This window comes from Gouania willdenowi, chromosome 8, assembly GCF_900634775.1.
Source record: "Gouania willdenowi chromosome 8, fGouWil2.1, whole genome shotgun sequence".
In the NCBI taxonomy this organism is placed as follows: Eukaryota; Metazoa; Chordata; class Actinopteri; order Blenniiformes; family Gobiesocidae; genus Gouania; species Gouania willdenowi.
In genome coordinates this window covers 17193730-17221497 of record NC_041051.1, presented here as the reverse complement: position 1 = coordinate 17221497, position 27768 = coordinate 17193730, and the positions used below count along the sequence as shown (strand labels likewise).

The 27768-nt window shown below is 38.2% G+C and overlaps 5 protein-coding genes across 13 annotated transcripts in view; 2 read left to right on the top strand and 3 right to left on the bottom strand.

Annotated features, from left to right (window-relative positions):
- Positions 1-47: 47 nt before the first annotated feature.
- Positions 48-3744, bottom strand: btr02 (bloodthirsty-related gene family, member 2). The gene is made up of 7 exons (XM_028454429.1): positions 3422-3744; positions 2463-2732; positions 2305-2382; positions 1977-2207; positions 1769-1895; positions 1662-1688; positions 48-694 (listed from the first exon to the last, which is right to left on the bottom strand). Exons 2-7 carry the CDS (start codon positions 2727-2729, stop codon positions 150-152), a joined length of 1275 nt encoding a protein of 424 aa, XP_028310230.1. The 5' UTR covers positions 2730-2732; positions 3422-3744; the 3' UTR covers positions 48-149.
- An 87-nt stretch (positions 3745-3831) lies between these two features.
- Positions 3832-8099, bottom strand: LOC114467909 (GTPase IMAP family member 1). The gene is made up of 2 exons (XM_028454430.1): positions 5936-8099; positions 3832-4916 (listed from the first exon to the last, which is right to left on the bottom strand). Exons 1-2 carry the CDS (start codon positions 5952-5954, stop codon positions 3880-3882), a joined length of 1056 nt encoding a protein of 351 aa, XP_028310231.1. The 5' UTR covers positions 5955-8099; the 3' UTR covers positions 3832-3879.
- rsad1 (radical S-adenosyl methionine domain containing 1) lies at positions 7371-15846 on the top strand. Of its 2 annotated transcripts, none has more exons than XM_028454427.1 (9): positions 7371-7862; positions 9775-9908; positions 9979-10183; positions 10257-10622; positions 12842-12905; positions 13217-13364; positions 13609-13696; positions 13808-13911; positions 14675-15846. In XM_028454427.1, exons 1-9 carry the CDS (start codon positions 7734-7736, stop codon positions 14772-14774), a joined length of 1338 nt encoding a protein of 445 aa, XP_028310228.1. In that variant the 5' UTR covers positions 7371-7733; the 3' UTR covers positions 14775-15846. The 2 variants fall into 2 exon arrangements, with proteins under 2 accessions (XP_028310228.1, XP_028310229.1); XM_028454428.1 differs by having other exon boundaries at positions 7373-7862; positions 13642-13696.
- Positions 15847-17013: 1167 nt separating this feature from the next.
- On the bottom strand, positions 17014-18224 carry rasd2a (RASD family member 2a). Its single transcript, XM_028455611.1, has 2 exons — positions 17659-18224; positions 17014-17519 (listed from the first exon to the last, which is right to left on the bottom strand). The coding sequence occupies exons 1-2, from the start codon at positions 18185-18187 to the stop codon at positions 17014-17016; spliced, it is 1035 nt and encodes a 344-aa protein (XP_028311412.1). The 5' UTR covers positions 18188-18224.
- Positions 18225-24536: 6312 nt separating this feature from the next.
- epn3a (epsin 3a) overlaps positions 24537-27768 on the top strand; it is a 20347-nt gene continuing 17115 nt past the window's right edge. For 3 of the 8 annotated variants that reach the window (XM_028455350.1, XM_028455359.1, XM_028455349.1), the window contains exon 1: positions 24606-24841. The gene's annotated coding sequence lies outside the window, so the exon portion shown is untranslated. The other 5 variants (XM_028455351.1, XM_028455353.1, XM_028455354.1 and 2 more) reach the window with 4 other exon arrangements.

The following is a 27768-nucleotide window of genomic DNA, read 5'->3' as shown; positions in this document are numbered from 1 at the left end:
AAGGTGTTTTATTGAAGTGTACAGATTCAAGAAACCAGACAATGGGGTTCATTGTGATTATAAATGCATTTTAAAACTTAATACACTTCTAATTGTAATAATCTACTCACATGCAAAACAACTATTTGATAAAATAACTTTGGAGATGTTTAAATACTGCAAAAACTGGAGGTGATCATCAGAGGAGCAGCATTTTTGTCACCATAAAGACGACCAGGGCTAAAAAGTGGATGGAGCCGATCTGTAAAGTTATCTGTAAAGGTGTAAATATGGACTCCAGACTCTACACAGTAGAATGACACACGGCCTCCATTATAATCCAAGAAGATTCCTAATCTCTCAGGTCGGTGCTCCAAAGCCAACAAGGTGACTGGTGATGTGTTTGCAACATACTGGCCTCCGGGCTTCAGGCTCAAAGTCCAGAAGCCATTTGAGGGACACACAGTGAACTTGCCCTTCCTGTTTATGGTGTGTCTGGCAACACCTAAGTTCCATTCAGTCTTTTCCCCAACTTCCACCTCCCAGTAACTCCTGCCACTGATGTAGCTTTCCTTCGCCAGCACGTTTGGCACACGATTGAACCGTTTGGGATGATCCGGCACCTCCTGCACTTTGTCCGTGTACCTCACCTGCTTCCTGTCGTCTGAGACCGAGAGGAAAGGGTAGGCTGTTTTAGCGCTGAGGTTGACATCCACTGTTTGAAAGGACAATGGAAAACACAATATAACCGAGAACAAAATTGGAACATGTACCAAACACGTTTATTTTTACACCTTAGGGCATAGGGTAGTTATTTACTATTAGGAGAAAAGCTGACACGTGAAAAATATGGAAACTGGTTAAAGGGCCATTGTCAGAATGATCACATTAGCCATCTGCAAAATGTCATTTTTGACTGATTTTCCCCGAATGGTGTGTTACATATCCTTTTAAGCAAATATAAACTCATTTCAGGTATTGCCTTTTTATATTAGAAGTGTCTTTCTCATTATAATTCAATATGGTGGAGTTGGATAATCTGGTACATGCACTAAAGTCAGAATTTTTAACATTTCGAGTTGAATATGAGGGGAACTTTCTAAAATCTTCATTAAAACTAAAGTAAAACTTAAATATGACAATCTCAGAACACATTTTATTGGTTGATTTTATGACATAACAGAAGAAACTAAAAAGCTCTCATTCTTGATATCAACAGATCTGCTGTTTCAAGAACAACTGAGTACAAGACTGCATTGGCAAATCTGCATGTTAATATTGAACTTATTTACATGTATTTTTTTTTTCATTTTGGGGTTAAAGAAAATAAAGCTGAACTGTCTATAACATATATTGTATGAGCTGATTGTTTTAACATCTCATAGGTTAGGTATCTACTGTCTACTCGCCATCGCCAAAGACAAGTTTCTCCCTATTAAAACTTTAAGTCCCGAATGACTTTGACAAATTTAAACAAAGAGGAATGAAAAAGAGCAATTCTTGACTGTTTACGCTAAAAGGCCAAAGCATACGTGAAAGTAGACAATTAAAAACTACTATTACTGTTCATTAAAAATAATAAATGTAAAAATTAATAAAGAAATAATTGCCTCGTGGCCTTCTACAAAACATAAAACAAAAAATCTATTGAAAAAAAAAAAATGCCAGAAAGCTGAATTTACCTGTGTATTTCTCTATCCTCTTGAGTTCTGTGGGTGAGCCAAGAAAGAGGAAGTAGTTTGGCATTTGTCAAACTGAATTATTCTGAATTCAAAGTTGAGTGATTTACCAGCTTTGGAGAGCCTGTTCACTTCCATGTTTATCTTTTCCAGGACATCACAAAGTGCTCTTCTGGTGACCCCAATGCAAGGGTCCGTTTCTATGGTAACGTTGGACCAATCCTTCATCTCAGGGGGCTGCACAGATAAAACCGTGGTTGATAAAACAGCGCAGATAAAATTAATGTGAGTCTTCGTGTTGTTAAAGTTTATGCCTACAGATGGGGCTTCTTTGGTGTCCTCATCCTGATCTCTTTTTGTTTCCACGGTTTCCTTCCTCAGCTCATCAAGCTCCCGTTCAATATCCTTCATGAACATTTCAACTTTCTTTTCTTCTTCTTTCTGTTTGTCCTCGATCATGGCAACAACAGCTTTATGGCTTTTCTCCATCGCATTTACAAGAGCGGAAAAAGTCTTCTGACTCTCTCGCACCTCTCTGAGGAAGGAGCTCTAATCGAACAACATTAATGTAAAATGCAAATTAAAAATTGCTAATATAACATGTGTGTGAAGCTTGTTTATGATTGTACGGAATATCCTATCCCACCTTTTGAAGCTCAAGACAATATTTCAGCCTTTCCATCTTCTGCAGTCTTTCTCGAATCATTTGCTCCACATTTGGAACCTGAGCATTGAAACATCAGCTCAACTTGATTTTAGAAAGTTGAATAAATCTTTTCTATAACAACTAAATAAAGTAGCTACCGTTTCATCATCTGGGGGCTTCGGCGGTTGATTCTTCTTGTAGTTGTTTGCGACCTCGGCCAGTATGTGGTTAACACTGAGGTCAGGCCGGTCAGTGAACACCCTCCTGCAGTCGGGACAATATCTGGACTGGTGTTGTGACCAGAATTGACAGAGACAGGTCAAGCAGAAGCTGTGTCCACATGGGGTCGTCACTGGGTTGGTGAAGACGCCTTTGCACAGGTAGCACAAGAAGTGTTTCTCTGGGAGGACGATGGTGGATGCCATGTCCTGAAAGAGATCAAGAAACAAAGTGTGAAACTAGCTCTTTTTGTTTTACTTTGATCTAATTTCACTTGGCAAGTTTATATTTAAGGAGCCTGTGTGTTTGAATGGGAAACAAGGAGGGGCAGAGGAAAGCATGAAGTCCTATGGTTTGAATTTGTTTAAGGAAAAAGAATATTAAAGATGTTAATGAAATTAAAAGGATCTATATTTATGATAAATCTATTACTGTACTACACAAGTGCTACATACTAAAGTAAATACACATTTCCTAATGATTTTTTACAGATCTCATCGTAAGAGAAAGGCGAGCAAACATTGAATCCTCCACTGATTGTTTTCAAACTAAACTCTTTCTCTCATTGTCTCTGCTACAGGTATTTGAGTTCTTTGTACTCAAGGACGGCACAGAGAAAAGAAGCTGCTAAATATGTCGTCCAACAGGTAACCACCACATAGTTTGTTACATCATCACATCCCATAGATGTACTACAACACAGAACGTAAGTCAAACTAAAACACAGCATTGGGGCCGTTTTCTTGGTGTACTCTGTATATCTACCACTGCTGTGTGGTACGGGTCAGTTTCAGGTTCTTCCACACGCTCACAAGGTGACTCACAGCACTGACAGGAACTACAAAGTGGAGGGCCTTCTAAAACAAACAGAAGCTGAAATGTGAGAATGAGCTCTTACTTGTACAAGTTGTTCTCTTCCTGGTTGAGCCACTGTTGATCTGAACTCCAAATCACAGTTTGAGGTGAATCCAAGGCTGAAGACAGGACAAGCTTACCTTCGTCAGCTGTATCTTGTATGTGTGTTGCTACAAAAAAAGGCTTGCCTCAGAGAAGTGCATGTTCAGTCTAGGCTCCACCCTTGTGTGCTACCTGAGCTAATGTACACATTAACTAACCAGGAAATGCAAAGAGGATAAAATAAAGATTCAAGGTTAAACAAGAAAAACTTTCATATGAGTCAAATTTACAAATAAAATGAATTTCTGGACTCATTTACATGATTTGTGTCAGCATTTTTAATGCATTGCACAAAAACCACAGCTTTAAATCAAACAGTATTATCTAATGTGTTAATAATAAGTGAGCCATATATTACCTAACCTACATAAACAAGACACAGAGGATAAGAGATAAAGTTCAGTCATGCTGTAAAGTCCGAGGGGCTGCAAAGAAGCGGTTAATGAAAATGGAGTTGAAGTTTAGTCTTGCTGGTGGAGCTACTCGGTTATTAATGTGCTCAATAGCCACCTGTGCTGTCCCCCCTGCGGATCCACCCACTGCACCACCAATGACCCCATAAAGAACCATCCCCCCTGGCCCTTCAATCGACCCAAACAGTGCGCCCATTACAGCCCCCACCACTAACCCCGTACCCAGTCCTCTGGCCAGGGAGGTTCTGAGCCAGGGGTTTTCAGTCTCTGCTTTGGCTTTGATCTCTGCGCTCATGTTGGCGGTGAAAGCCTCCTTCTTGGAATACAGCTCTTCTGCTACATAATGATTTTCCATTGTACTCCATACCTTCTCTATCTCTGATGCCCTCTGCTTCCTCAACCTCTTTTCCTCTTTTTTTACTGAGTCCTCTGCTTTCTGGAAGGTTCTGCTGGAGAAGTATCCCCCTCCCAATGAGGCAACCATCAACTCGATCTTCTGCAGCAGCTCTCTGTCACGGCTTCGATCTCTCCAGTTCTTGTTGAAGACATGAAATCGCCCACCATACTTCTCAATCAGTTCCCTAAGGTGCCAGTCTGTCTTTAGCACCTTGTCTTCCAGTTCGGTATCCTGCATATTCTCATCATAAGCCAGAAGGACCATGCTGTGTCTCACACATTGTCTTCCAAAGCGCTGTTTCATCAACCTTGAGGTGTTCATGTCATTTGGAGAGATCTTTTCCATGTCAAAGGCAACAAGGAAGGCATGCGGCCCAGGTATACACAAACACTTGGACTTTCTCTGCTCCACCTTTCTCTTGACCCGAGATATATCCTTGTCATAAATGTTTGGTCCATTGACCACCATCACTCGTCTACCGGCCAGCTCTCCAGTGTTCTTCAAACTGCTTGAAATGCTGGTTAAATCTTTGGTAAACTCCTTCCTCCCAAGTATCGCATTGGTTAGAAGGAACTGTGAGGGTCCACTGCTCCCAATGACCATCAACCGCAACTCAATAGCAGATCCTGTGAAAACAGTCAGTTTAGATCAGTTTGGGCAGAAAATTGCTCTAATCACACTCATCCTGGTTTCTTTATCAATGTATCTCCATTTTACTATTGGCCTTCATTCGTGATATTTTCACTGGTGTTTTTTTGTTTATCGTTTAACAACATTATGTCAAAAGCACTTTTACAACATTATAACTAAAGATAGACCTTACACCATGAAAGATTCCATTGCATTTTGAAGGGATTTCAGATCAATTCAACATACTGATTCTGGATCAGTTGGAGAAATCCAAAAATCCCTATTTCTCATTGTTGGTTTGACCAATCTTTATTAAATTTGACTCTGTTTTGCCAGTTAAGTTTTTTCTATTTCTATTTCAAAATTACCCCACCAGGTTTAATCCAGATTGAATCTGCAAATTTCATCACGATATTTCCAAAAATGGGGATGCCCATACAATTAGACCTACTGTATTGTTATTAATGGTGTTGGAAATTCCTTACAAGGCTTTGAAGTGTGAATGATCATAGTACCATGATCAGGATCATTGATGCAGATACCTGGCAAAAAGGATACTTGGTGTTTGGTGGAGCTTTGTGCTCCCTGAGTGCTCTTGATCTATTTGTAGTCACATTGCCAAGAGTTTAGCTATCTGCTCACCTAAATGCATACAATGATTTGAGCTATTGTTGTCTAACAATGGACATAGGGCAAAGACCTAGAAAAAACAACAACAAATAAGTGTTATTTTAGTTCTCTGGTAGTGAGGTTTTTGTCATCTAAGGACATACAGTTCAAAAGGTGGAAGCATTTCGCAAGCTATTCTTTTTTGGTTGTTTATATACCTTTTGTTAGAATTGCTAAACAAAAACTTTATTCCCAATTCAAACCTATATTAACTGATATTCAGATATAAAAACAGTATTCCCTGGTTTAATTGTTGAAATATCCAGTTTACAGAAAGAACACTAATATATGCATACATAAGTCATTTTTTAACAGTGATTATTTTGTTTTACATCAGAAAGCTTACCTTTCTTCCTCTTTTCCATTTGAAATAGAGTCTTTGGAATGAAGCAGCTTCTTGCTGAACTGTGGTCTCACGCTCGCTTGAAGTCCCGGTCTTTGTGTCGCTCTTCTCTCTGTGCCTCTCTCTCTCTCTGTGATTATTTGGTACTTTGGTATCAGATTTGATATTAAGTGGAAAATGTCCTTGGGGTATGCAGCAGGCAGTGTGGGACAGTTATTGATATCTCTGCTGAATTATTTTCCAGAACTGAATACTGAATGCGGTGCAGCAACTGCTCACATTTAGGAACTTTTATGGCTTTTAAGGTGTGAAATAATATTGCATAATTTTTCTACTGTTAATGTGAAGTAGTTCATATCTCTGCTCAGACTATATGAATCACATATCGACTAAATCTGAGGTGGTCATCAGAGTAAATCAGGGATTTAACCGGATTTTGTGCGTCGCGATGTGTACCTTGGCTTTCAAAGAAAACGAGAATTCAACAAACTTATACAGTATATTCTTCATAAACCCTATTTGTGTTCCCCCTGTTAAAAACACTGGTTATGTTATGTCACTGCACCTCACCGGGGTTGTTTTCCCGTGTTCTGGTGGATCAATAGCTCATTAAAATGACTTGGTTCCAGCCTGAGTGCAAATTTGTGATCCAGCTATGGACCAAACCAGATAATTAGAACTGTCCCACTTAAACAGCATCACATAAAGACATTAACTTTGCATATCTTCACATATAAGGAATATGTATGACATATGTTGAAAACACAAGAGACATTAAAGGCTCATTGCATTTGATCTACTATTCAAACCATTATCTAAAATAGAGATCCTAAGATACCATGAATAAAACATGTGTTCAAATTCCCTGGAGGAAAAGCAACAATGCTTCTTTGAGCTATATCAAGTCTGATTAAATATCCCAACTGATTATATATTTCAACAGAAAAAAAAACTAATTTAGCATATACTGACCTATTTTACCAGGGGGACGGATGGATAAGTGTGTGATTCTAGTTCTGACATAACACAGGTACGGGCATAGTTAATACTCAAATGTTGTCCTATAAAAGACATGAGCAATGTGGCAGTCTAATATTGTGTGGCTACCAAAGTAAATGCACAAAATTACTCCAAAAACACACAAAATGTCAAAAAATAAATCAATAAATACACAACAGAACAATACAAATATACAAAACAACAGTAACAATAGACAAAAGAACAATAACAATACACAATATTACATCAAAAACAAACATAAATGATTCCAAAAACCCATAACGATGAAAAAAGGCACAACATTAACCAAAAACCCATGTGAAATGAGTGAAAATACACAAAATGACAAACAAAAATACATAAAATGAGAGAAAAGCACACTAAACTGATGTATTGTTGCTTATTTAAATGTGTTTAAGTTGCTCTACACTGTATTGTGTCTGGAGGAAAATTAAGGCTGTTAGATTCTTGTATCAATATATATAATGTGTGATTTTTTTGTTCTAAATCGCCAGCCATTGTACAATTGTTCTTCTAATTAAGGCACAACAGCGCCCTCGTGTGGGTGTGCAATTAAGGAGAAAAAAACACGTGTTTCCTGTTATGGAGGAAGTCATGAAGAGGCGACAGTAAACTTGTGTGACTTTGGCAATAATGTACCTACAAAACCACCAATAAACCCCACAAGAAGAGGAATAAGAAGACGAAGTGTGACTTATCTCTGTTGTGACTGTTTCGATAGAAGACATGGCTGATATTCAGCTCCTGGTTGGTGGTTCCAGGTGAAGAATCAGGCGGTCCGATGATGATCAGAGGGCCGCTGCTCCGCGTCCTTCCTCCCGGTGTTCGCAGCTTCTCGGCGGCTCGTTGCACTGTGGATGAACGGCCTGAGGCTCCACGTGTGACTCAGCAGGCGTCTCTGTATGTGCATGTAAGTTTATACTCTGACCTCCATACATTACAGCTCTTCGTGCACGAATTTTAACGGGAGTCCATTCCTCATATGCAGTGTTTCCCTTACTTTATTGCCCCAAATACCCCTTAGCCTTTATTTCTTATCACAAGTACCCCTTGGCTCATGATAAACATTATTTACTCGAAGTGGCTATCCGTACGGGCAACTCCGGTGCTCGTTTAGGGTTAATTAGTCCATAACGTAGTTTAGGAATCTACGTATTAATAGCAACCGGAAGTACTGGCGAATGAGGGGCGCTCACGTGACCTAAACTGGCCAATGAGGGACGTTACGTACGATACGGTTACGTACGGATAGCCACTGCCTTATTTATGTGTCTGCAACTTTCCTGCGTCTCCTCCAACATTAACCTTGAATTTAGTCCTTTTTTATTAATTATTTTTTTTTCCCTCGTTTTGGAATTTTAACTTCACCTTTTGGTGTATTTTAAAGAGTTGTGCCACAAATTATTATTGTTGGATGAGAAAAAAGTGTGTGCATGTAAAAAAAAAAAAAAAAAAAAATCTCTATGATAAAAAATTAACTGACAAATGTTTCCGTGTACCTCCTGAGAGATGTTCAAGTACCCATAGGGGTACGCCCACCCCAGTTTGGGAACCACTGCCCTAGAGTAATAAGTAACTTTCGTTTAATATATAAATTCTGATGTCTTTACAAAATACATAAAATGAATAAACAATTGGGTTTTTTTTTTTTTTGAATGGTTTTCTTTCTTACTTTCTGACTTATATTTATGTTTTTATCACTGTATTGTATTGGCAGAAGCACCGGGCCCGAGCGGCGAGTCTGCCGCCGCGTCGTCAGTGGCATCACTAAGTTTGCTAAAAAAAAAAACAAACTCCAAAAGTCCCATTTGGAACTATTTTGGCTTTAAACGAGGCAGAGGCGGTAAAGCAATAGGAGATCCACTGTGCAGGCGCTGTCACCAAACTATAGGAGCCAAATCAGGGAACGCTTTTTTTCCGCACGGACTCAGAGCAATCTTTTTTTATTTTTTATTTTTTTTATTTACAATGTACAAACAATATTTACAAATTATATACATACAAAGGAGGGATCACATTCAATCTCATAAAACACCAGTGACGTCACCCAGAAAATGCATACAAATATAGTTTTCTCAGGGAATCAGTTCCTGTTTATTGTATTTTATCCTCTATGGTTTATTATGTTGGAGAAGAAGCATTATTGTCAAATTGTTTTTTTTTTTTTTTTTTTTATAAGAATGGATTTGTTATCCTAAGTTGATTATTTTATATTAGTGCAGTTCATAAAAATAATAATTAAAACAAAAAGGCTTCAGTATTGCAATATTACCCTGAACCGTGATACTTTGTCTGGTATAGTACCGTAGTTACTCATTTTGGTCTCGTGACAACTCTAATACAATCTTCCTGTGGCTTTTAAACCAATGTTGACTTTAGTGCAACATGACTTTAGTACAACTTAACTGAGGTATATGCCTAGAACAACAAATAAATGCAGAAAGTTGGTACTTTCTTTGTAGATTTTATTGAAAAAACATAAGCTGGTCAACATGCGCAGGTTTCAGTGCACTTCTTTGTGCAGTTACAATGTCTCCTGCTGTGGAAAAGACTTTACTGGTTAAATAAAGGTTAAAATAAATAAATATTTTATTTATACCTGTATATATATATATTTATTTATTTAATTTTTTTTAAATAACAAAAATTGATATGGATGAATTTAGAATTGATCCGAGAATCGCACGACGTAATATCGCGATATATCGCTGAATTGATTTTTTTTCAACACCCCTAGTAGATAAATATGTGAGGTGTCTCCTCATGCTTTCAGACTAATTGTGCATCTTAAAAGGTAATATTTGCTCTCTGCTTCTCTACAGTGGCCTTATTGTCTCAGGAGATGCACCTACTGCAATTTTAACAAGTACATACCCAAAGAAAACAAAGACCACCTCATCACTAAGTGCCTGCTGCAGGAGACTGAGACCCTGCTGCAGCTCAGTGGAGTGTCTCGGTAGGATCATCTCTTATCATTAATGGTGAACTTGTAGCTACAACGCACCAACTACTGATTTAATTTGCAGCATTACTTCAGTGTTTTTTGGAGGAGGGACTCCTAGCCTGGCCCCGCCCTCAACTATTGCTGCCATCCTTGAAAGCGTCTCCAAGCTGGTGAACCTCTCCCATGATGCAGAGGTCACGATTGAGGTCAACCCGACTCCTGCAGGCATGTCAAAGTTAGAGGACTTCTGCAGTGCTGGTGTCAACCGCTTCTCCATTGGGGTTCAGGTGTGTTTTAAAACCAAAAGGTGGTCTCAGGGAATTCTGCGTTTGTTGAACTTGTTCAAATCATGTTTTTCAGTCTTTGCAGGATGAGGACTTAAAGGTTCTTGGTAGAGATCACAGTTCTCGTGAATCCTTGCAGACGATAGCAGAGGCCCGTAGGCTGTGCCCTGGTAGGGTGTCTGTAGACATGATGTTCGGACGCCCCCGACAGACTGTCGAATCCTGGGAAAAGGAGCTTGCTGAGCTGTTGGAGATTTGTGATGACCATGTGTCTCTGTACCAGCTGACACTAGAGCGTGGCACTCAGCTTTTTAAACAGGTGCACTGTGGAGTAGCGTCTGTGCCTGGGGATGACGTGACAGCAGACATGTACCACAGTGCCAGGAGGACTCTCCAGCAGCATGGCTTTCTACAGTATGAGGTGTCCAACTTTGCAAGGCATGTGAGTGTGACTGCCTGTTTTATTCTTTCTAAGTCAGGAGTTCAAGATGTAGCATGTTTTAGATTTTTAGCAGCAAAATGAACAGCCAGAAAGCATTCATTTACTACACCAATGCAAATACAAAGGCTCAGTGGTAGAGTGGGTCATTCAATAACCAAAGGGTTAGGGGTTCGAATCCCGCTCTATCCAAGTCATTGTCGTTGTGTCCTTGGGCAAGGCACTTTACCTATATTGCCTTGTATGAATTGTGCGTGAATGTTGGTGGTGGTCAGAGGGGCAAAATGGCAGCCACTCTTCTGTCAGTATGCCTCAGGGCAGATGTGGCTACATTGTAGCTTACCACCACTGGTATGACTGATGTCAGTGACTGGTGTGAATTAATAATGGTTTCTGTACACGCATTGAGTCTCCCTATAAAAAAGCGCTATACAAAATCTAAGCCATTATTATTAAAGATTTCCTTATATCAGAGGATTCAGGTGTGTTATTATTACTAATTAACATCTAAACCGAAGTAGAAAAACCACATTTACTGAAGAAAATGCAAGTGAGAATGCATGTGCTGAAATGCATTGCTGAATGCTGCATTAAAGAATGGTGAAGAAATGTTGAAAAACTTTTAAAAAGGGTCAAAAAACATTGAAATAGGACAAAATATGTGAATGAAAAAGCAACAAAAAAGAGTTGAATGAGTAAAAATAACTGAAACAATTGATATAAAGTTGAAACAATCTAAAGTAAAGCTGTCAATTGATTAAGAAATTAACTATGAATAGCAGAATTTTTGCCTCGCACCCTGCCTCAGAAGGTCCTCGCCCTAAACCAGTTGACGATTGTCTCCACGGGAACCAGAAAGGAGGCTGTGTTCAGTTTTCATGTCACTGTGGAGCTTGTGAGTCTTCTCAGACCTCATTCTTATCCCTCTAAAACGTGCTGATTCTACAGCTGCAGCGCTTTTTTTTTTCTATAGTGCTGTTAATCTGCCACAGAACCTGGAGATTCCTGGAAAGTTCTGCATTGATGAGACAATATTGGTTCAATATTCTCTCGACAGTCATCAGGGAACCTCGGATGAATTTGGCCACTACATCTGTGACGGAGTGAACCGGCAGCAGAGCCAAGGTTCGGATTCTTGGCTCACATAAACAACAACATTGTGACAAAGCATGCAGAAAGTCCTCTCCGAGCCACAACGGTCAGCGTACATGCTGTTGTATGAGAAGAAGGCGTGGTCTCCTGAAAACTGAATTTAAATCAATGTGACGTAGAGAAAGCTGCTGTCGTTGTAAATAATTTGTACAACACATCCATCTAACCTTAACTGCTTTTTACTACCTTTCCTTCTTTTTTCTTTCCCTCTTTTCTCTCTTGTTTCTTCTCTATCCTCTGTGTTCTGTATTTTGTTGTTGTTGAGATTTAAGTTCCCTAAAAGAAGGAAGTCATACATATACAGCTCTCATTTCACAAAGGACTTTTTTCTGTATGAAGGGAAAGTCAGCAAATGAGACAATATAACCTACAGTTCAGTGATATACAGTACATAGGTTAGCATATATTGTTGCCACCACTCATTAACATATAATGGTGATATAGTCCTTGATATAGTCCCTTCTACTTCATCTGCATGTCGTCTACTAGTACTGCTAGTGAGGTTTTGAGTATATTAGTAGTACTACTTGTAAAGAAAAATATTGTTTTTTCGAGTAAACAGTTTTGTGTTAGTAGTAATATTAGTAGACCTAACATGTTACTTGGAAAAACTGAAAGATTTAATTATTTCTGAATAGATTGCAAATGTAATGCAGGTGCTTAGAAGTAAAAATCTGAAATGTTTAGCTGCTGCAGAGGACATTTTGTTCATTGAAAGGCTACAGAGTGATGTTATTATAGTAAAAAGTGTGTTTAAGCAGTAAACTGTGAAATCAGAGGGAGGAATACTGGCAGGTACAGAAACATTATGCAATACAATCAGATGCTGTTGTCATTGTTGCTAGAAAGTAAAGGTACATATTAATCCATTGCGCAAACTCGTGAAACTATAAGGCATATAAATGTACACCAAACCCATTGAAATCCACTAATCAAGATGACAACAGAAGGGCATTTTAAATCCGTTTTTTCAAAATAAAATGTTAAACAAAAAACATTGTATGTCTGCTATGCTTTGCACTGTGTAATGGATGCAGAGGATAAATCAGTCTTTTCCTTCTGTTGTCTAGAATTCAATGAGCGGTCACAACATGAGCTACTGGAAAGGAGAACAGTACATTGGTGTTGGTCCAGGTAATACATACCATACATATAGTGGTGTATTATGTGTGTTTGTTAGCAATTAAGTACTGGAATCAGCCACAAGTTTATGATCACACATGGAGAGGAAAAAACAAGCAAATTATAATATTTTGATTGATTGGGTCAAAAAAAAAAAGTCTCCAGAACTATGATCTCGTGTGGAAATCCTGGTCAGTAATTTTGGGAACTGAAAGAAAAGCAGTGAGCTTTTAAATGCCAGGTGGTCATAATATTGTGGCTAATCAGGGCATAATTTATAGTTCAATCGATGTAAATAAAACCATATGTATTTTGTATTACAGGGGCTCATGGTCGGTTTGTCCCTGTGGGTGAGGGGGGGCTGGATCGAGAGGCTCGGACGCAGACTCTGGAGCCTGACGTGTGGATGCGTGAGGTCCAGCAGAGTGGACACGGCACCAGGAGGCGGACGCACCTCAGTCATCTCCAACTGTGAGCTGTAGCACTTACAGGGATTAGTGTGGTGGGTTTACGTGGTCGTCACTACTTGACAGCTGAAGGGGTGAAGTTTGCACAAACGTAACAAAGTACGCGTCGCTCCTCTTAGTGCCATTTTTCCAGCATGAGTCACTCATTAGGACGACTTGTTCATCCGTTTGTTCTTTCAAACATTCAGTCCTTGTGAAAGTTATATTTAGCCTCAGTCTGTGTTCTGCTCCTTTCTCTGCTGTCCTTGTGCTTCTTTTCATAAGATCTGTTCCATCGGCAGATTAGAGGAGGTGCTGGTGATGGGGATGAGAATGACCAAGGGCATCACCAACAAGGTCAATACACGCTTTTGTATTCGGCAGCACAGCTTTAATGAGAAACACTCAGTGTCTGTGCAACAGTCCCTGATGTTTGTGACATTTGTCTTTTGTCCTTGTGTTTACCAGCACTGGGAGTTGTTCAGCCCTCACATGAGCCTGCAGGAAGTTTTCGGTGCATCCAGTGATGTGCAGGAGCTGCTACGAAATCAACGCCTAATCCTGAACGACAGGTTATATCAGTGTTTTTCAACCTTGGGGTCGGGATCCTATGTGGGGTCACCTGGAATTAAAACGGGGTCGCTTAAAATGTCTAGTAATTTGGTAAAACAAAACAAAAAAAACTGCCTAAAATTTAATATTTTTACATTTTTTAAATAATCATTTATTTTCAAATTAGCACATCACACACAATAAATATCAAATAACTGTATGATATACTTAAACTGTATCAAACATAAATCTAGTTCAAATAAAATGCAGTATGAAAATATCTTAGTTGCTGCATCTTGTCATTTTGTGCACTAATCCTGGGATTAGTGCACAAAGGTTGGGAACCTCTGCGTTATATTGATTAATATTTACATGTGTGTGAACAGAACTAACCTTTTTAATGGTGCCATCTGGTGTGGATGTGTGCGCGCATGTGTTTGTTGGTACTTTAGCTCTTCCACTTTTGGAGGTTTATGATTAAAATGATAAGTCATTCACAGTTTTTGTATTGTGCATATACGTGTTCACACAATGTAAAAGCACTTACTCCTCACTTTACAAGTGTTTGGTATTTTTGGTGCTCGCACATACTGCACAATTGCACACAATCAAATGAAGAATAGAAGAAGAAAATGATCTATTAACCCCTCATTATTGTAAACCTGCCCCTTATCATTGTGTACCATGATTACTATGATCTATTATTTCTGTTACTGTAGTATTCTAGGATTGTTGTTATTAGTGGGATAATTGTAATTCTTCCATCTGTCACTAACATTTCAGGGGTCTGCGTTGCTCTTGGGACGGTCTGGCCTTACTGGACAGCATACTTCCAACTCTGCTGGTCGAGCTGGAGAAACAGACTTTTCTAAAACCACACTAGGATGGCTATCGTTTTGCTGACTGTCGAACCAAACTATAACCAGCAACAGACGACGGTGATGCTTGTAAACGGGTTTACAGAAATGGAAAAGCAATAACACAATGTTCTTGCAAATTACTCTGGAGACTCTATTTTTAAATGTTAAATATATTTTCAAGTGTGCAACTGAACTCGTGTCTATGACAGCAGCTGCATCAGCAGTTTGGATGAGTGTGTTCTCTCCGTGGTGCTGACTTCATCCTCCTCTTCTTCTGTGGAGGATGCGCTCACTGTGACAGAAAATAGCCTACCTCCTGTCTTGATGCAGAGGATGAGGAATGGTGGAGCTGCGTATATCACACCTGGGTATTTAAAGTTGCCCCACTACATCTCTTTCAGATGTGATACAGTATCTTGTGTCTAACAATAATCTGGAACTCTTAGAAGGGTGTTATGATGAGTCATCTTTTTTTCTTGGTCATTTCCTTCCTACGCACTTATGTTCTCATCTCACATCTTCATCCCCACTGAACAATTGAGTGCTTACGTCTATGAGGGAACTCAGCATCTGTCACCGTGTCTACACCCATGTGGTTTAACGTCATGTTTAGAGGCAGGGAACATGTTTTCTGAGGTTGGAACAGAATATACTGTATTATAGTAGGCAATGATTTGTTGAAGAGTTGTCGTTGCAATCCCCACTGTTTTTAACACTTGTAATTTAAGGAGCATTCTTCTTCTGCACTTCATTGCTAGCATCTAGCATTACAGGGTGTTTTTTATCACGACACCCTCTGATGAGAAGCTAAGAAGCTTAAGCAATAAACCATAATTTCCCATCTCATTTTCATCATTTCTTTATTTAGAAAACTAAAGTAATTTTTTTTTTAATAAATGTGGGCTAATTTTCACTAATTACAGTAGGCCTAAAATGTTCTAATAGGCTGTGAATAAATGAATGATGTTTAATAGTAACTCATGTGCATAGGTCCCCTCCCCCACTACCCTCATTTTTAGTTCAGGCTAATGTGATGCCCCACATGTATTTCACAAATAAACATCTGGGCAAAATAAAAATACTTTTTCAACTTTAGTTATTTGTGCCATATTATTTGTTTGTATGTTGTTTTAAACAGCAGCACATATCGGTGGAAAAACATTGATGTCAACCGATCTCACATCAGCCGATATATATATATATATATATACTGTATGTATATATATATATATATATATATATCTTAGATTTTATTTGTATTATTATTTTCTAACTTTTCATCAACATCTTTAAAATGACCTAATGATCATTCCTTTTTTTGAGTGAAACGTAAGACGTTTACATGTTCTGTATTAAGTGTGGCCCCCTACTTAAACCCAATTGCAACATCTGATGGTCAAGTTAGGATCACATACCTTAAGGCAGTAGTTCCCAGACTTTTTTGATATCACAAATTTCTGATGACCCCAGCGATATGTTTTGCTCTTTTCCCAAAATTTTTAATCATGTTTTTAATTTTGTTGTAGTGTTATAAATACATACAACTTGAGAAAGCTTAAGTATCGAATACAGTTGTTTGGTATTGGGTGTGTGATGTGTTAATTTGAAGAAAAAAAATAATCTTAAAATAATCAAAAATATTTTAATGAATATTTATTCATCTATTAATTGATTATTTTTTATTTTTTTTAAAAAAAAACACTGCTTTGAGGTTTCATACCTTACAGTCTTAAAAGGCAGATAGGTGATCATTTAACCCTTTAACACCTGTGATATTAACACCTCCGTCTGTTTTTTTGGTTTGTTTTTGTTTTTGCTTATTTTGTCTATAAAATGGTCAGTAAATGTCCAATGAGGAAGTGCTTTAACCCTGTCTCCCGTAACACTTTAGACTTCCAATAATTGACTTATTGTTTTATTTTCATCACTGATATTGATATATTACTTAAAGTAATATCATTTTTATTTTTTAGATTTAGTAGAAAGAAAACAATGAAAGCTCATGTGAATAATGTATTTTCATATTATTTATATCATATTATAAAATTTGGAATGTATGAAACTACAATTAAAAAACATGTTGGGGATGTAATGTAAGGGAATGAAAATGCGCGCATTCATAATCCAGAAATAATTTATTACAGAGTAATTCATACATTAAACAGTCACTGGTCCAGCCAGGTGCTATAGGGAGTATAACTCCTTACTTATTTAATATTGCAGCATACTACTGCAATGTGTGTTGTCAAGAAGTCTCACAATTCATTGAATCTGACACTTCTCGGGTTTATTGTGTTTGGTGCTTGATCCAAGCACCAAACGCAGGTCGCTGGTGAAGCTCGGCCGACGCGCCTGTGAGTCCAGTGCGGCGCAGGGCGCAGTGCGTCTCCCGATACGGCCCCGCAGACCCACGCACACGGACTGGTATGTGAGGATGGGCACGATCTGGTGCTGAGACGGGCTTGTCTCCGTGGGCAAACCGCCTAGTGTGGCCAAGGCTTTGAATAAAGCGTCCAGCCCTGCACCGCTTTTTGCAGACGTCTCAAAGAACAGCGCGTCCTCACCGAGCAGCCTGGACACTTCTGACCTCCTCACGACTCTCTGTGCGTCCACATCAGACTTATTACCACAGATCACGACAGGCAACCTCTTGGAATTTTTTACAGTTTGTGTTTTTGCCTTGGCTGCCTTGATTTCATTCATTAATTTACACACTTCATTCAACGATTCCCTGTCTTGCAAACTGAAGACGAGCAGGAAAATATCACCTGGAAGATAAAGAATTCCACAATTAGTGAATGGGGCAAAATTACAATGTTGGAGATTTTGCTTCATCATATTTAAAGTAAAACCCTGATCTCACAAATCTAAATGTATTCTATCAAACCAATGACAGTGGTTCCTCACCTGTCAATAGAGTTAATCTCCGTTTGGCAGGAAAGTGTCTCTCACTTGCTGCGTCCAGCAGATCGACCTGATAAGCCTCTCCTCCGATGTAGAACAGCTTTCTGTGGAAGTCCTCGGATGTTGGCTCATACTGCTCCTTGAATTCCTTTCCCAGGAACCTCTGTAGGATGTTCGTTTTCCCCACTCTGGGCGCCCCCAGTAAAACCAGTCTGTGACAGTTTCTGGGTTTGGTCAGACCCAGTCCCAGCAGGTCCACGGACCTCAAAGAGAGTCTATCAGAGGACTCTTTTAGATTGTTGGAGTCTGCAACCACTTTCTTATCCTGCTTTTTCCAGCATCCTTTGACTTTTGTGATGATTCCCATACCTGCCTTTGGGATGATGGAGACCTTCTGCTGCAGCTCTCCTGCGCTCTGGAGAGGCGCGTGCGTGATGCGCGTTTGGTGAAGCTCACTGAGAAAGTGGAACATTTCGACGATGGCATCAACGGGAAGGTTTAAACTTTCTGTTGCGTTCATTTCTGCATACATGTGCTCTATCTGCAGGTTATCAGCAGTATAGTCTGTTTCATCTCCTCACGTCCAATGAAAAAGAGGCTGTGTGCCACTATTTATGCACTGGTATTACGCACAGACTGCGTCACCATCACAAACAGCACTCACTCCTTTTATAGAAACTCGTGAGCACCCACTCTCCTGTATAAGGAGATCAATCATGTAGTATGGCTAATTTTAGTTAACATAATAAAAAATACTTGAGGTTTTCACTCATTCATTTTCCAAAGATGATTTATGTTCAAAATAATGATTTTTTTTTTTTTAAGCTGCAGTTATTACACTTTTATCCACATAATTCAACAATTAAAAAAAGCATAAAAATAAACATGTTCTGTTTATTCTTTATTTCTGACTGTTTGCACTTTTGAAATTTCCAATTGGCAAACCATGAGCAAATAAAAGATACTTTATGGTAAACTGCATTGTCTGCCACTTTTTCATATTAATACAAGAGCACATCTCAAACAAAGATGTAATAATTATAAAGTATAGTTGATAATGAATGTGACAGATTTAGTGTAGGTGAATAATAATCTCGTTTGAAAGATAAAGCATTCATTATAGTTTGTGCTTCAATCATCAGATTGGTTATGATGACTAGTCATGCTGCTCATCATCATCATCATCATCATCATCATCATCATTATGTGTGAATCATAGTGCAGGTTATCTCCATATGAGTAATTAGGGGTGCATCTAAAGACCCTCACAGGGTGCAGAATTTGTTGGAACTTCATGAATATTAAACTCCAAAATGACAATGAACAGTGATGTCAGCCTGAGTGGAGTTCATGTGTAATGTGAAAAAAAGACGCCGGCTATGAAGAAACAAAACGCCCGTCACCATGACATCACTGCACAAAAGAGAATTTGCATCAATTTTATCTTGCAAGATGGATTTAGAATAAGAACAACACACCACCATTTGAGTCATTGAGATGAAGCAGTTCATTTTTTTATATTTAGATTTGGGGTTTATCATGATTTAAATGAGCATAGAACGGGATTTGTGAGAAAGTAAACCTACATTTTAAGTCTTTTAATGCTAATGGTTGATGAAGCGTTCTCGTGCATAAAAAAGATTGTATCATAGGTCGATGGGTCCTCCTGCCTGCAGTATCCGTTATATCACCTTTGAGCTGATCTGACATGTTTGTGAAACAAAGCGATGCAGCGGTTGGACAAAAAAAAGGATTATCACCTTCGATGCACTATTCCTGTAGTTAATAGAGATGAGGAGGAGAAGATGGTGATTTAGCAGCTCAACACTGTGGTGAGTGTCTGAAGCAGCTGACTCAGATGACAGACTCCACTGATGCTGCTGCCTCACAAACACCGCGGAGCAGCGTTTGTCTGCCTCACAATCACAATAGCCACTCCAATAGCATGTGTTTTACTCTAATGTGCAGTTTTTTTTTGGCTGAAAACAATAACAAGAGTGTGTGGATATAAAAAATCGCTATGGTAATAAAGCTGTGGCATGAAGTCTGCGTCTATCGACACGCCCACTCATGCATATGCTTGAAGGTCCCAAAACAACCTGTTTATATAGAAGTGTCACCAAACTGACTTTTCAGAGGCTAAAACTCTGGAAAACAGGTAAGTTTGGGGAAAAATGAACCTCAAATACTATGTTTTTGGTGTTCTTGGAAGAAATGGAGATGAGTGAAAAATAGTATAATACTGGAACTTTAAGGCATGCTAGTATAATTTTACATGCAAAGTCACAAGAGTTTAATCCTATTGGATCCAAAACTGTTTCACAGGTTTTGTGAAAAATGTAATGTATTTAGTTGGTTTATTGTAACATATACACTGTACGTTGATGAGTCAACAGTTTAGAATACATTTTGGTCTATAGATTGATTTCAAATTGCTTATTTGTTCAATGCTTTCATTTCAGAGTGCAATGACACAATAAAAGGAATCATTTTCAGTAAATAAAAAAAAAAAAAAAAAACTGGAAAAAGTGTGGTGTTCTAAAACTTTTGACCAGTAGTGTATGCACTAAACAGTTTTGACAAATTAGATGAGTCATCTGTTCTGATAAGAGATATTTAGAAATTTGCAATTGAATTTACCAATAATTGACCACTAGATGGCAGTAAAGTTGATCTACAATATATCTGTCGTTACATTAACCCTCTTCGTGGACTAAATAACAAACTTTAAACACATTTAAAACACAGTCCATTACTTTGAAACGTTTTCAACAAAGACCAAACATAAACCACAACAGGACCATGATTCACAAAACTAGATAGTATTTATTCAGATTCTGATTTGTTCTATAAAAATGACATTCAATGACTACACGTCAATAGTTTTTCCCTATATGTGATTCTCAGAAATGCACAAACACTCCCAATAATAAGTCACATTTCCTCTCCTCTGTATGACGTCACTGTTGGCTGGCCTGTGTCCTCCACCCCCACCACACCCACTCAGCTGTCCCAGATCTTGCCTGCATGACCCCCCCTTTGCTGACCTCATCCAGCTTTTGTGTGAAAACAAAGAGTGTTCTTGCATGTGTTTTCAGGAGAAATAAAGAAAGGGTGCGAAGGCAGGAGGAGGCGTGTGTTGTGGACTTCCTTCACTGATGTGATCAGTGCAAGTCACATGAAACTGACAGGCTGATGCAATGTGCCACTGAACACTCAGCCAGCAGTTTGCATGACAGCCTCGTTTCAACATTGGTATGAATGAGAAATATCACACTGAGCTCCCAACCCTGGATACACTTTAGAATCCACTCAACTCTTCTATCTTTTGTTAGTCTCCAAGAATGCATTTGTTGTTCCAAGGCAGAGCCGGTATTTCCTGTATAGCCTGCTTTGTCTACCACAAGGCCTACATTACCTCTTCCTGCTGTTTCCATCAGGTAATCATTATTCCATGGATTCTACCCTCTCAAACTTGGACATTCTTGCATACAAACTGTTTTTTTTTTTTTCTCAAATTAATTTTTTTTTATCCAAGCCAGGATACCTGCAGAGAAAACCTTGGCATTGTTGTGTTGCATCAGGATGTGATTTCCTACTTCTTTCCATTAGAAATGATGAATAAGTAAAGAGATACTGTAAAGGAAGCGAGGTTACTCATATAAACTCCCTGTGGACCTGCACTCTCACTCAAGAAGTGTTACAGCACAAGCTTTCTATTATAACAGGTGGGAATAAAGGGCCTTATCACATCACTTAATGCATGTTTTTGCAATTTGGTTTCATCTTCAGCCTGTAACTACTATGACTGTTTTCTACAAACAGTGTGTGCAGCCTCACTGGTTTATATATGACATTTAAAAGGCTGTACTGCTTTTTGACTATTCATTTCTTACTTTTGTATGTTTTGTAGTAATAGGATGAATTGGCCATTTGTCCTCATGAGATCTAGAGGATCGACATTTGATTGTCATCTTTAGTGTTATTATCTAACCCAGTGGTTCCCAAACAGTGTCTGCATGTGCCGTGGGATTTTGTGACAACCATACATTATTATTGCAATATACAACGACACAAAAATATTTATTTTTTTAATTTACTGCTGTGCATGCACTCATTTCATAATACAGAGGCAAATTTTTTTTTTTTTTTTTTTTGGAAAAATTTCATTAATAAATATTTCATGAGTCGTATAGTTCAGTGTTTCCCAACCAGGGGTATGCGTACCCCTAGGGGTACGTGAGCACATTGCAGGGGGTACGTGGAAAAATTAAGAATTTATTTTCAAGACAATGAAAAATATTCTCAGTCATTTCATAAGTCTGTCAATAAAATGGCACGTGTGCGCTATGACTTGTTTTTCAAGTTTAAATGCCTGTTTAAAGGGGACATTTTGTGGTAAATGTCATAAAAGATATATATATATATATATATATATATATATATATATATATATATATATATATATATATCACAGGCAGGTTCATTATTTGTTTTGTATTTATTTATTTATATGACTTATTATTTTTATTTATTCTTATTTTTTTCTAATTTCAACCTTATTATTTTTCTTTAATAATATAATCATAATATATTAGTATTAATGATACAGTATTAATAATACAAACATTTACTATAAATAATATTATTTCTTACATTTATCATTTTATTGCCTTGAAGGCAACGTAATTTCGTGTTTAATTTGAGTTAAATAAGAAGATAATACCTGAATATTAATTGTTCAATTTAAGAAGATGAAATAAAATGACTTGAGTTGAATATTCAGTTGTGTTATGGTCTACTTTTGGAGAATCATGAACACGTATGAGTGAGGGGGTACTCATGGTATGACAGAAAGGCTCAAGGGGTACACAAGACAAGAGAGGTTGGGAACCACTGGTATAGTTGTCTTTGTCACATTTTATTTGGCATTAGTAAACAATTATGCACATTTACAGATATTGTACATGATATGAGTGATAACACGTGTTATAAATGCTATTTTGCACAATAGGTGAGCCTTCAGATTTTTACTTGTCCTTTGGGCACAAAACATTTGGGAACCACTGATCTAACCTACTACAATAATACCTTGTCATTTACAGTGTTAGAATATGTTATGGCAATTTTTATGTTCATCATCATATCGTCAAATGTATGTTCATGTGTACAATTTGTCATGTTTTAATACATGATGACTCCATTACTCTTTGCACTTTTGAAAAGCTGAATCATGTTAGATTAAACAGTACAGATCGTATTGTACTCAGTGCAACACAGAGTCTCTGCTGAAGGCCAAAACTCAAACTCACATGCAGATATACACGAACGCACACACTATCAAGGATAGATAAGAGTGGCGCCCAATCTTCCTCATAATATACACGTCTTCATCATCCTCAAATGTTTCTACTGTTGGGCATCTGACTCCCCCCTTCTACTTACCTCAGGGTGGAACTTCTTATGTTATCTGTATAAAAGCTTAAGCTGTGAAACTGTTAGTTAGAGTGGGTCTTGCCTTTTTGCTCTGCCACGAGCCTTTTGCCTTTCATTCTTTCAGGATGGAAGCTTCTTTTTTACTCCTTTTTTATTTAATTTTATAATAAACCTTTTTTATAAAATCATCAATGCCTCGCCTGGACTCCATCATTCAACCAGAGCAATAAATCATGTCTCCAAATGAGGTCAACCGCAAATTTGCCGTGACAAATATTAAAATACTTTGGACATTTTGTGGATTAGTCACTTTTAAGATAACAGTTGTGGGAAATCAAGCACTCGATTTGCCTTCAATAGTAATTATCCCACCACTAATAGTTATTGATTTTATTACAAAATGGGAATAATATAGAATTTAGTTTATTTAGTTAGTTGATCTCAATTTATCATTGGTACTTTGTTGGTTGCTCTACTGGTGTTTCTTAACCATTCTGCCAAGCTTATACAAGTAAAGAGAGAGCAATATGAATGTGGTCAATATTAGGGTGTCCAGATCTGATATTCATATCGGGCCAATATTAAAAAAATTAGAAATAAATACAAATGTTTTTTCCACCTCTCATCAAGCCTTTTCTAACATTCCATACTACAAAACAAGTAATAAAAGCACAATTACATGTTAGTAGGTTGCAAAGGTTAATCTTTGTTGGTGTTTCCCAGTGTTGGGTTATATTCTTAAGTTCGCACTCTTTTTCGGATTCCCCGCATAGTACCTCACTCACTCGTAAATCCTATCTGTCATAAATGGTGTTAAATCCATTCCTTGACTTCGTCTTCATTATAAGTGTATGATCGTCGTGTATGTGCGTTAAAGAACCGAGGGGGTTATCAGCTCCGGACGGCTGTGTAGCTTCTAGTGACCGGACCAGAATATAACCCAACACCAGGTAAACAGTTCTTCTTGCCCGTGAGGTTGATTCTTTAGGGCCAAGGTTTCACCATTTAGAACAATTTGATGCTCCCAAAATTGTGGGAGCTTTCAAGGATGATTTTTAGACGCTTTAGCCTGAATTTAACATTTACGAGTGGTGGTAAAAAAAAAAAAAAAAGTTTGCAAAGAGTCGGCCATCTTAATATCAAATCAACTTTATGTATATAGTGCAAATTACAACAAAGTAATCTCAATGCGCTTAGCAAAATATAAAATCCACATTTGGAAAGAAAGAACCCAACAAGATCCACACGAACAAGAATTTAGCGACAGTGGGAAGAAAACATTATTGGCTGTATTTTTGAAATGTTTTTATTTAGTCATAAAGTGGGTATGTTTGCTTTATCCCTTTGCTTTGATGCTTTGACTTTAGGCAGTGAATGGGTTAAGTCTGACTGTGCAGGCACCAGGCAGGCCTCCCCCTCCCTCTCCATCCATTTTCAGTGTGTGTGTGAGTGTGTGTGTGTGTGTGTGTTCATGGAGGGTGCCATCTCTGCAGGCTCGGTGCTGGGGTATGTGATCTGATATGCACACATAGTTTACCAAACCAGCGGCGCTTTGTTTTAGAGGCTGTGTGTGTGTGTGTGTGTGTGTGTGAGCGGATCCCTGGTGGACTTTCTCTTCTGTGTGTGTGTGTGTGTGTGTGTGTGTGTGTGTTTATGTGTGTGTGATCCGGTGAGGACGGGATATGTGGAGGGCGGAGGCGTTTCTTTGCCCTCTCCACGTTAGGACTCACTGACGCGCCATGGCATGAAGGTAAGACAGAAAGTCCACGGGATACGGTTTTTTGACCTTTTTTTTTTTTTTTTTTTTTTAAATACATTTTTTTAAATATGGATGAAAACTTTTTTTTTTTTTTTTCTTTACGTGGAAACAAAGCTGAGTCACCGTGTTTACACTTTACCTTCCCGATCATCCAGTTTGACGCAATGGCTTCGCTCGTCCTCGGAAAGGAAAAGGACAAGTGAGACAAAGTTGAACGTGTGTTGGTTTGATGATTTTTTTTCAAACACTGGTTTAAAATGTAACCTCACCAAGATCAGAGATAAATAATCTATTCTGTGGTCAGTTTGATCTACTTGATGAAAACACGCTTTCCGGCTCTGTTTGTGGTGCATTATTCTATATAGTTTTAGTTTCACACTAGTATCTAGAAACATCACGGTTTGAATAGACACGTCACGGTTTTGAATAGAAACATCACGGTTTTAGTTTTCTTTGACAAAACCGTTTTTGCTTTTATGTAAACATGTGTGGCTGTAACACAAGGGCGGCTTCCGTTTCACTATTTTTTCCACAATAAAAGTATGGGTTCAATAAAAAATGAGCCAGAGGGAAATTCCTTTACTGCTTTAAAAACCCTTCAACTCACTGTAAAAAGTGAAAGCAAAGTCATAAACAAAGAAAGAAAAGAAAACACTTGCATCTGTAGATTTGATTTAACAGGAAAAAGCTGATCTTCCTCATATGGTGTGCAGCTGACTAATATCAGGATTTAGACAAAAAGGCATTGATGTGTCAAATCAAAGGGGTGGGGCAATACACTGAGTTCACGATGCGACTTTGATTCGATTTTTTATTTTATTTTTTTTTACACATTTGTTAGTGTACAAAATAATTGGTTTCTCGAAATGGGTATGATATTTTGACAAGCAAATAAAAACACAAAAAAATTGTAATAAATCTAATAATTATTACAATATTTATTCCATTAAAATGTATTTGACTTTGAACTCTGTATGAGATTTTCAATTTTCAAACTGAATATAAAAAAATATAAAAAAAAGAGGACTTTTTCTACGCCCAATAATTTTCCCTTTCGATAAAATTGTAATGTATGCCTCATAGGTCAATGAATCTAACATAATTTACTTGACAATTTCAACCTTTTTATTTTATTTTTTAGAATAAATGATGTTCAATTCATTGATTATCATTGGTGGCAGCTTTAAAGTGAATACTCGATGGGTTAATATTGCAAGATCTCGTCCCACCCCTACGACTAAGGCATGCCAATTTCTAATTTTGTGTTTTTAGTACTTTATTACTCCTGACATTTTAGATTCATAACATAAAAGTGACTAATTTCAGTGTTTAGTAAAAAATATTCCAGCATTTTGCCATATTTAGACATCCACTGACTCATGTGGATGATTCATTGCGTTTAAAAGCCTATCAAAAGATAGAGATTCAACCAGTGGTCAACTGATGGCACACTGGCTTTAACTACTACTTTGAAATCTATTTACAACTCTTTTAAACGATTCCAAGCTCCCTAATTTTGTAGTGATGCAGGTAGGTTTCATCATCTATTCCTAATTTATCTTACTTTAGATAAGGTTTTTGAGCGTTTTGGTCAGGTTGTCTTATAATAAAGAAAAATAAGCTTTCAGGAGACACACCGGATATTCATGCTCCCGCATCAATGTTTGGTTTACTCAAGGGAACAGTTATCAGTTTAGCTGAATATGCGAGCAGTTCAAGGTCCATAGCCTAATGATATTTAGTCTACCTTAGACCAAGTATTGTATTATCCCTAATAATGAGTGGAATTACTTAAAACCTGATGACCAGTTGATTCTTGCATGCTTTGTTTGGTTTGGGCAGTTCTGTCTGTCGTAAAACGATGTAAAGCCCGACTGCTGCTGTGGTGATACAATCAGACGAGATGAAAAAAAATGCACGTAGGCGGGGCCTCTCTGGCGAACTGCAGGTTTTTCACCAGCTGATAAGATACAAGTACTGGCAGCCAATGTTTTAAAAAACAAGTGTGGAAAGCATCAGTGAAGCAGGTCAGACCCTGTATGGGAACAAAGCGCTGTAGCTCTCTCAAAGATCACTCTGTGTGTTTGTTTCAGGGACAACCGAGCCCAGGTGTTCAGTTTCACCACATGGTTAGGCTGAGATTTAAGTTCTCTCTTCCATCAAAGCGAATTAAACTTCAGAAAAGTAGGAAAGTTGGAGTTGATGCTAATGAGCACCAGCGTTGGGGTCAATTACGTTTTGAAAGGATCTATATCATGCTATTTTAAACCTTCCAAAGTCAACTACAACCACATATGGTTAATATTTAACATTTTGCAAAATAAAATACTAATTTATTAAGAAATGTGACGTAATTTTCTTTCAACCCAGAAGTAGAGACGCACGGTTCCTCTGGAGCCCCGCCTCTCCCGGTGTGAGTGCCCCAGTGAAGTAGCATGGGCAACATGCACGCCACATTATCTTTTGGTGCAAAAACAAAGACCGATTGTTTTCCCTGTGCAAACTGGATAAGAAAGGAAACAATGACCATCAAAAAAGATGTTCTTCGGCCACTTGCATGGTTTTAGCTCCGAGAGAGTGGGCGTGTATGTTCACTGTGGAGGCGCGGCGCCGGCAGCAGGCACTTCCTGGAGGGGGCGGTTCAGACTTTAGTGACGTCACTAAAGTCTGAACCAGAGGGGTCGCTCGTTTTTCACCAGAGGGCAGAGCAGCAGCTCAGAGAGCAGGATTAGTGAGGATTGCTCAGAGATGCAGGAAGGAAGTCCAATTATACTTTGGGGGTGTTTTTGATAAAGAATTAACATTGTAACAAGGTTAAAAACTCAAAAAAAGTTGATTTAGCATAATGTAGGACCTTTAAATTACACTTATGTATTCAACAGCGCAATTACGTTTAGGTTGACCAGCAGTTTTTGGTT